We start from the raw sequence: 10363 nt of genomic DNA, 5'->3' as shown, positions 1-10363 counted from the left end.
TAAACTTGCATGTTCTTGTAGACCCAATTTTTGAATTTTTACAAGGGGTAAAAGGAGAAAGTTTATACTAGTATTTGTAGCCCAATTTCTCTCGAGTAAGCACATACCTCATATGTCTATGTAAAGTGTTCAACGGGCGCAATAGAGGGCTCAGCAGCGAAGGAGCGGAAAGGGGATTTTGGAGAGTACGTTTTTCTGAAATGGTTTTTGGGGGGCATGTCACCTTTAGGAAGCCCCTAGGGTGCCAAAACAGCACAAAAAAAACACATGGCATACCATTTTGGAAACTAGACCCCTTGAGGAACGTAACAAGGAATTAAGTGAGCCTTAATACCCCACAGGTGTTTCACGACTTTTGCATATGTAAAAAAAAAAAATCGCTAAAATGTGTGTTTCCCCGCAAATTTTTAATTTTTGCAAGGGTTAATAGCAGAAAATACCCCCCAAATGTGTAACCCCATCTCTTCTGAGCATGGAGGTACCCCATAAGTTGACCTGAAGTGCACTGCGGGTGAACTACAATGCTCAGAAGAGAAGGAGTCGTATTTGGCTTTTTGAGAGCAAATTTTGGTCGGGGGCATGTCGCATTTAGGAAGCCCCTATGGTGCCAGAACAGCAAAAAAAAAAACACATGGCATACCATTTTGGAAACTAGACCCCTTGGGGAACGTAACAAGGAATGAAGTGAGCCTTAATACCCCACAGGGGTTTCACGACTTTTGCATATGTAAAAAAAAAATTTTTTTTTTTCACTAAAATGTGTGTTTCCCCCCAAACTTCACATTTTTGCAAGGGTTAATAGCAGAAAATACCCTGCAAAATTTGTAACCCCATTTCTTCTGAGTATGGAAATACCCCATGTGTGGACGTCAAGTGCCCTGCGGTCGAACTACAATGCTCAGAAGAGAAGGAGCGCCATTGAGCTTTTGAAGAGTGAATTTGTTTGGAATGGTAGTCAGGGGCCATGTGCGTTTACAAAGCCCCCCGTGGTGCCAGAACAGTGGACCCCACCCCCCGCATGTGACCCCATTTTGGAAACTATACCCCTTACAGAATTTAATAAGGGGTGCAGTGAGTATTTACACCCCACAGGCATTTGACAGATCTTTGGAACAGTGGGCTGAGCAAATGAACACCTGTGGGGCGTACATGCTCACTGTACCCCTTATTACATTACATGAGGGGTGTAGTTTCCAAAATGGGGTCACATGTTGGGGGGTCCATTGTTCTGGCACTATAGGGGCTTTGTAAACACACGTGGCCCTCAATTCCGCACACATTTTCTCTTCAAAATCGCAATGGCGCTCCCTCTCTTCTGAGCATTGTAGTTCACCCGTCGAGCACTTTACATCCGCATTTGGGGTATTTTCTTACTCAGAGAAATGGGGTTACACATTTTTGGGGGGCTTTTTTCCTATTTTCCCTTGTGAAAATGAAAAATTTAGGGTAACACCAGCATTTTAGTGAAAAAAATATATTTTTTCATTTTCCCATCCAACTTTAACGAAAATTTTTCAAACACCTGTGGGGTGTTAAGGCTCAACATACCCCTTGTTACATTCCGTGAGGGGTGTAGTTTCCAAAATGGAGTCACATGTCGTATTCATTTTTTTGTGTTTGTGTCAGAACCGCTGTAAAATTAGCCACCCCTGTGCAAATCACCAATTTAGGCTTCAGATGTACATAGTGCGCTCTTACTCTTGAGCCTTGTTATGCGCCCGCAGATCATTTTACGCCCACATCTGGGGTATTTCCGTACTCAGGAGAAATTGCGTTACAAATTTTGGGGCTCCTTTATTCCTTTTACCTCTTGTGAAAATAAAAAGTAAAGGGCAACACCAGCATGTTAGTGTAAAAAAATTTTTTTTACACTAACAGGCTGGTGTAGACCCCAACTTTTCCTTTTCATAAGGGGTAAAAGGAGAAAAAGTCCCCCAAAACTTGTAGTGCAATTTCTCCCAAGTACGAGCATACCCCATATGTGGCACTAAACTGTTTCCTTGAAATACGACAGGACTCCGAAGTGAGAGAGCGCCATGCGCATTTGAGGACTTAATTTGGGATTGCATAGGGTGGATATAGGGGTATTCTACGCCAGTGATTCCCAAACAGGGTGCCTCAAGCTGTTGCTAAACTCCCAGCATGCCTGGACAGTCAGTGGCTGTCCAGAAATGCTGGGAGTTGTTGTTTTTCAACAGCTGGAGGCTCCGTTTTGGAAACACTGCCGTACAATACGTTTTTTTTTATTTTTATTTGGGGGGGGGGCAGTTTAAGGGGGTGTATATGTTGTGTTTTACCCTTTATTATGTGTTAGTGTAGTGTAGTGTTTTTAGGGTACATTCACACTGGCGGATGTTTACAGTGAGTTCCCTGCTAGAAGTTTGCACTGCGGCGAAAAATTTGCCGCAGCTCATACTTGAAGCAGAAAACTTACTGTAAGCCTGCCTGTGTGAATGTACCCTGTACGTTCACATGGGGGGGCAAACCTCCAGCTGTTTCAAAACTACAACTCCCAGCATGTACTGACAGACCATGCAGGCTGGGAGTTGTACTTTTGCAAAATCTGGAGGCACACTGGTTGGAAAACCTTCAGTTAGGTTCTGTTATCTAACTCAATATTTTCCAACCAGTGTGCCTCCAGCTGTTGCAAAACTACAACTCCCAGCATGTACTGATCACCGAAGGGCATGCTGGGAGATGTAGTTATGCAACAGCTGGTGGGATCGCAACTACAACTCCCAGCATGCTGGGATTTGCAACCTCTGGAGAGCTACAGTATAGAGACCACTGCAAACTGTGGCCCTCCAGATGCTGCAAAACTACAAATCCCAGCTTGCCCAGACAGCAAACAGTTGTGTGGGCATGCTAGGAGTTGCAGTTTTGCAATATCTGGTGGGCTATAGTTCAGAGACTACCATATAGTGGTTTCAAACTGTAGCCCTCCAGCTGTTGCAAACTACAACTCCCACCATGCCCAAACAGCTGTCTGGGCATGCTGGGAGTTGTAGTTTTGCAACATCTGGAGTGCTACAGTATAGAGACCACTATATAGTGGTCTCGGAATGCAGCCCTCCAGATGTTGCTAGGCAACTTACCGACTTCCGTCGGATCCGGGGAGCCTGCTGCACGACATCGCCGCCCGCCGATCTCCGACGCCGATCGTCGCCCGCAGCCTCTGGATCGGTAAGTGGATCTTCTGCCGTCGGTCCTCTTCGTTTTACCCGTTCTGCCCCGCCTATTGTGGGTGGGCAAGACTGCTATTGGTGGTCGCGTCTAGACCACCAATAGCAGGGATAGGAGGGGTGGCACCCCTGCCACCTCACTCCTATCTCTTCAGGGGGATTGTGGGTGTCTTAGACACCTGCGATCCCCCTTATATTCCGGATCACCGGGTCACCATAGACCCGTAATGACCCGGAATCGCGCAAATCGCAAGTGTGAATTCACTTGCGATTTGCGCCGATTGCCGACATGGGGGGGTCTGATGACCCCCCTGGGCATTTGCGCGGGGTGACTGCTGATCGATATCAGCAGTCACCCCGGTCTGGTCCCCGCCCGGTGCGCGGCAGGAACCGAAATTCCCACTGACATATGAGTACGTGCCTGGTCCTTAAGACCCAGGGTGCAGGGACGTACTCATAAGTGCTTGGTCCTTAAGGGGTTAACACTTCAACAGGAAAAAGGAGGAGGTCACGTTCCCATGAGAACCTTAGGCTAGGATTCCACACAGGTTTTTTCAGGCATTTTTTTTTAAAACTGCAACTGGATTTTTTGAGCAGAAGTCAGAAGTGGACCCAGTAGAAAGGAGAAGTATAAGTCTTTTCCTTTATATTTCCCATATCTTCTGAATACACTTCTGGTGTTGGCTCAAAAAACTGCAGTGGCAATTCTCCAAAAAACACCAGAAAAGAAACCTGTCTGGAAACCGAGCCTCATGGAGTCTGTTTCTGACAGTTTGGTCAAAAGTTTGCACACCAGTGGCCTACTGAAGGTCATTTTGTAGGGCTCTAACAGTGATTCCCTTGTTCCTCTTTGCACAGAGAAGGAACAAGAATAAGGGGTAAAGTGGAACATAGAACAAATGCAGTTATTTTTTTCTTAATTTATTTTAATGAAGTAAACGAGATAAAAGTAAGCAATGACTTTTCCTCAGTCTGAAGCACGGTCCTCATCGGCAGGAAGCAGTGAGGAGGAGGAGGATGACGGAGGTTCTGATTCCATCTCTGCTTCTTTTTCGTCCCTCTCTATATATAGGGCCGTGGCCATGAAGAAGGCCCCTCCGATGACTGCCATTATGGTGCAGGTCATGAGGGCATACTCCAGGCTGCGGTATTTCAGAAGAGGGGATTTGGCATATCCTCGTTCGTAGGTGTCAGATATCAGGCCAATGAGGTACGGGCTGCCGGCGTCACCTAGGAGGTGATAGATTGTCATCTGCACGGCCAGGGCTGAAGATCTCCTCCACGGAGTTACTACTTTTAGTATAATGTCAGATATGAGGGTGAAATTTACTGACAGAAGCGTCTCTCCGATGAAGATGAAGATGTTGGTGGCAACGAGGCTGATGTTGCCAAAAGTCAATGCCAACAGAAGAAAAGGGGCGGAGAGCATCATTGCGCATCCACACACAAGTGGGTCTGCCCGTGGGTTGGATTTGCGATATCTTTTACTTATCTCCGTCCCTGCTACAACTCCCAGAATGCCGGAAACGACTGTAACCACACCAAATATTAGGATGTCGTGATAGTCACACGGTTCAGCACGGCAAGGGTCCTTCTCTTGTAGGAGTGTTCGTGCGTGGGTCAGGTATGACGGACCCCATACACCTATGGCTCCCACTATGAAGGATACAGCCGTCGATCCCATGGTGGTTAACATGAAGCTTCGATTTTTAAATAGTTTTTTCAGATCTGTCGCCCATTTGGCAAACTTCTGGGATTTGTTGTTCTTCTTCCCGTTTGTAGTCGTTCTTGGAAGCTCCTTTGTGACCAAAATCATCAAAGCCACAGCTATGAGGCCCAGGCCAGGGGTTACCCGAAATGCCCAGTGCCAATCGCCCCTTGCTGCATCAGTCACTTTGGGCCCGATGATGTATCCTAGTCCGCAGCCTACAGGTATGACGGAGTAAAACACGTTCAGCATGCGGGTCCGCTGGTCACTTGTAAAAAGGTCTGCAATGATGGAGGGGGCGATGGTGCAGAAAGTCGCCTCTCCGGCTCCAACCAGTCCACTCGTCAGCAGGAAGAGCAGGAAGTACCCGTCAGGGATGAATGACAGGGTAAGTGTCATGCTCAGCCAAACGATGACTCCTGTGCAAACAGTATATTTCTTATTACAGTGGTCGCCCAAATATCCGGCAATTGGTGCGACCAGCACGTAGCTTCCAATGAACAATGTATTCAATAAGCCGGACAGACTAGCATTGGTGTCATATGCTTTCTGTATATAAGGCAGCACCCCCGCCACGCTGGAGCGATTTGCATAGATGAGCAAATTAACAAAGGCGAGGATCACTACGGTGATGATGGAACGTGCGGTGGACATCACGCTTAGAGATGGCAGGTTCTGCCTCTCAGGGATATCGCCCTTTTCTACATCCATATCACTATGGTCCTCCATTGCTTCTTCCTCCTCCTTCAGCAATGGGTCTTGTGGAGAGGCCATGGTCACAGGTTAGAGCCTGAAAACACTAGAGAGAGAGAGATAAGTGAACACATTAGACAACATGTCATCATTCCTGTCATTATACAATAGATCCTTCATACAAAGCAGAAATGTCCAGCACAGAACCACAAGATAACACTAAGACCATCGCAGCCTCAGAAGAAGACACTTCTCTACAAGTGTTTTATATGGAGACATCTTCCCTGAGGTTACCAATGTCTGATAACCCTGAACCTGTCCGGTCCTAGTAATATCTGATAACCCTGAACCTGTCCGGTCCTAGTAATATCTGATAACCCTGCACCTGTCCGGTCCTAGTAATATCTGATAACCCTGCACCTGTCCGGTCCTAGTAATATCTGATAACCCTGAACCTGTCCGGTCCTAGTAATATCTGATAACCCTGAACCTGTCCGGTCCTAGTAATATCTGATAACCCTGAACATGTCCGGTCCTAGTAATATCTGGTAACCCTGAACCTGTCCGGTCCTAGTAATATCTGATAACCCTGAACCTGTCCTGTCCTAGTAATATCTGATAGCCCTGCACCTGTCCGGTCCTAGTAATATCTGATAACCCTGAACCTGTCCGGTCCTAGTAATATCTGATAACCCTGAACCTGTCCGGTCCTAGTAATATCTGACAACCCTGATTCTGTCCGGTCCTAGTAATATCTGATAACCCTGAACCTGACCGGTCCTAGTAATATCTGATAACCCTGAACCTGTCCGGTCCTAGTAATATCTGATAACCCTGAACCTGTCCGGTCCTAGTAATATCTGATAACCCTGAACCTGTCCGCTCCTAGTAATATCTGATAAACCGGAACCTCTCCGGTCATAGTAATATCTGATAACCCTGAATCTGTCCGGTCCTAGTAATATCTGACAACCCTGAACCTGTCCGGTCCTAGTAATATCTGATAACCCTGAATCTGTCCGGTCCTAGTAATATCTGATAACCCTGAACCTGTCCGGTCCTAGTAATATCTGAAAAACCTGAACCTCTCCGGTCATAGTAATATCTGACAATCCTGAACCTGTCCTAGTAATGGCGGATTATAAGGGCTTGGCTGTATGGTCACTGGGCCATGTGAACTTCATACTGTAGATACAATTGGGCTATCCTGCTATATACATTTACTAATAATGAACCTACCCCATCTCATTGGGATCTATCGTACCCTATATGACTTTCTGCCACTAGTTGATTTGAAAATTTTCCCTTTCGGAGTATCCGGAGTATTTCTATTGTTAGTACACACAGAATTCTATTATATACTTATTATATTTCTGCCCTAATCTTTCTGTCATTCTTTTACTACACCACCAAATCTTTCTCATAGACTTATATCTTTTAGAACTTCATGAATTAGGACTCTTTTTCTTGGGGGCTTTTTTGGGCATAATTGCATTTTAGCAGTTTTGCAAGAAAAAGTTCTGGTCATGATACTATCTGTGCGTTTTATTATGTTTAATGCCTAAGCCAAGTATTGTCACAATGCTATGAGGAATATAACTTTTGTTATTTCTTTTGGAAATTAATTTCTTGTTTTTTTTTTGCTAAAAAAAAAGCAACAGCAATAAAAAAAAACTGTCAAACAAAAAGCCCTGTGTATGTATGAATAGAAGAGGCTGAGACTTACCTTGTGGTTCTCTCTTCAGACAAGGAACGGTCAAAATCTTGAATTCTCTATCGCAAATAGAAACTCTCTAACAAACACTTTGCACCACAGGTTGTGAATGCAAAACACACTGAAGAGACTGCAGCCGGCGCGCACCTCCTTGTACAGCTTACGGTGACATCATCACAAGCATGTGTGACATCACAAGGTTCTAAACCATCTTCAGGTATGTGTATATCTGTATAGTAAATGTGAGTAGCCTTATTAGTCCAGTGATGCAGATTGTAATACCTTTTTTATTGGACTAACAGAATTTTGTAGAGACAAATTTTTGGGATTCCTCCCTGATAATTTATAAAGTCCTTTGATCATTAGTCCTTGACTATTGGACTTGATAAAGGGAGGAATCCTGAAAGCTTGTCTCTACAAAATTCTGTTAGTCCATTAAAAAAGGTATTACAAAAGACTGCAACATATTTTTTGATTTGTGTATATATATATATATATATATATATATATATATATATATATATATAGTTCCAAGCGTGATTAGGTGCCTCCAGTTAGGGTCCGTGTCCAGGATCCTGCATACGTAGTTCCAAGGAAAATGCTGTGGCACTCAAGGTATGGTGAAAAAATGAAAACTATTTATTCATCCCAAATGTGCAAAGAGCAACGTTTCAATGGTCTCACACCATCATTATCAAGCCACTTGCTCTTTGCACATTTGGGATGAATAAATAGTTTTCATTTTTTTACCATACCTTGAGTGCCACAGCATTTTCCCTGGAACTACGTATGCAGGATCCTGGACCCGGATCCTAGCTGGAGGCACCTACTCACGCTTTAGGAGTGCTGCTTTCTTCTTTGATATATATATATATATATATATATATATATATATATATATATATATATATATATATTAATATACACCTAGAAATACATCAAGTACATAAAAACATATTTTAGAAAAATATTTCTCCAGGCTTGCCGAGTATATCCCCGTACTTCACAATGTCTTCTTAGTTTATATATTTTAATCTTTTGACCTTTTAACCCCACTAGGAACAAGGGCATCCTGGGACTTAAAGGGGTATTCCAGGCCAAAACTTTTTTTTATATATCAACTGGCTCCAGAAAGTTAAACAGATTTGTAAATTACTTCTATTAAAAAATCTTAATCCTTTCAGTATTTATGACCTTCTGAAGTTAAGGTTGTTCTTTTCTGTCTAAGTCCTCTCTGACGACACCTGTCTTGGGCAACGCCCAGTTTTTCACAAAATTTTCAAACTCACTATTTTTCTGGGACAAGTTCAGGTTTGAAGTGGATTTGAAGGGTCTTCATATTAGAAATACCCCATAAAAGACCCCATTATAAAAACTTCAACCCCCAAAGTATTAAAAAATGACATTAAGTCAGCGTTTTAACCCTTTAGGTGTTTCATAGGAATAGCAGCAAAGTGAAGGAGAAAATTGACAATCTTCATTTTTTACACTTGCATGTTCTTGTAGACCCAATTTTTGAATTTTTACAAGGGGTAAAAGGAGATAGTTTATACTAGTATTTGTAGCCCAATTTCTCTCGAGTAAGCACATACCTCATATGTCTATGTAAAGTGTTCGACGGGCGCAATAGAGGGCTCAGAAGCGAAGGAGCGGAAAGGGGATTTTAGAGAGTACGTTTTTCTGAAATGGTTTTTGGGGGGCATGTCACCTTTAGGAAGCCCCTAGGGTGCCAAAACAGCACAAAAAAAACACATGGCATACCATTTTGGAAACTAGACCCCTTGAGGAACGTAACAAGGAATTAAGTGAGCCTTAATACCCCACAGGTGTTTCACGACTTTTGCATATGTAAAAAAAAAAAAAATTCGCTAAAATGTGTGTTTCCCCGCAAATTTTTAATTTTTGCAAGGGTTAATAGCAGAAAATACCCCCAAATGTGTAACCCCATCTCTTCTGAGCATGGAGGTACCCCATAAGTTGACCTGAAGTGCACTGCGGGTGAACTACAATGCTCAGAAGAGAAGGAGTCGTATTTGGCTTTTTGAGAGCAAATTTTGGTCGGGGGCATGTCGCATTTAGGAAGCCCCTATGGTGCCAGAACAGCAAAAAAAAAACACATGGCATACCATTTTGGAAACTAGACCCCTTGGGGAACGTAACAAGGAATGAAGTGAGCCTTAATACCCCACAGGGGTTTCACGACTTTTGCATATGTAAAAAAATTTTTTTTTTTTTTTTTACTAAAATGTGTGTTTCCCCCCAAACTTCACATTTTTGCAAGGGTTAATAGCAGAAAATACCCTGCAAAATTTGTGACCTCATTTCTTCTGAGTATGGAAATACCCCATGTGTGGACGTCAAGTGCCCTGCGGTCGAACTACAATGCTCAGAAGAGAAGGAGCGCCATTGAGCTTTTGAAGAGTGAATATATTTGGAATGGTAGCCAGGGGCCATGTGCGTTTACAAAGCCCCCCGTGGTGCCAGAACAGTGGACCCCCCCCGCATGTGACCCCATTTTGGAAACTATACCCCTTACAGAATTTAATAAGGGGTGCAGTGAGTATTTACACCCCACAGGCATTTGACAGATCTTTGGAACAGTGGGCTGAGCAAATTAACACCTGTGGGGCGTACATGCTCACTGTACCCCTTATTACATTACATGAGGGGTGTAGTTTCCAAAATGGGGTCACATGTTGGGGGGTCCATTGTTCTGGCACTATAGGGGCTTTGTAAACACACGTGGCCCTCAATTCCGCACACATTTTCTCTTCAAAATCCCAATGGCGCTCCCTCTCTTCTGAGCATTGTAGTTCACCCGTCGAGAACTTTACATCCGCATTTGGGGTATTTTCTTACTCAGAGAAATGGGGTTACACATTTTTGGGGGGCTTTTTTCCTATTTTCCCTTGTGAAAATGAAAAATTTAGGGTAACACCAGCATTTTAGTGAAAAAAATATATTTTTTCATTTTCCCATCCAACTTTAACGAAAATTTGTCAAACACCTGTGGGGTGTTAAGGCTCAACATACCCCTTGTTACATTCCGTGAGGGGTGTAGTTACC

General features: G+C 43.7%; 1 protein-coding gene across 1 annotated transcript; it reads right to left on the bottom strand.

The window, feature by feature from the left end:
* Positions 1-4111: 4111 nt before the first annotated feature.
* LOC130360778 (protein spinster homolog 1-like) lies at positions 4112-7440 on the bottom strand. Its single transcript, XM_056563347.1, has 2 exons — positions 7310-7440; positions 4112-5689 (listed from the first exon to the last, which is right to left on the bottom strand). Exon 2 carries the CDS (start codon positions 5662-5664, stop codon positions 4150-4152), a length of 1515 nt encoding a protein of 504 aa, XP_056419322.1. The 5' UTR covers positions 5665-5689; positions 7310-7440; the 3' UTR covers positions 4112-4149.
* Positions 7441-10363: the final 2923 nt, after the last annotated feature.

The sequence above is a fragment of the Hyla sarda genome, chromosome 3 (assembly GCF_029499605.1).
Source record: "Hyla sarda isolate aHylSar1 chromosome 3, aHylSar1.hap1, whole genome shotgun sequence".
In the NCBI taxonomy this organism is placed as follows: Eukaryota; Metazoa; Chordata; class Amphibia; order Anura; family Hylidae; genus Hyla; species Hyla sarda.
The sequence above is the reverse complement of the archived record's forward strand: the minus strand, read 5'-3'. Positions and strand labels throughout refer to the sequence as shown.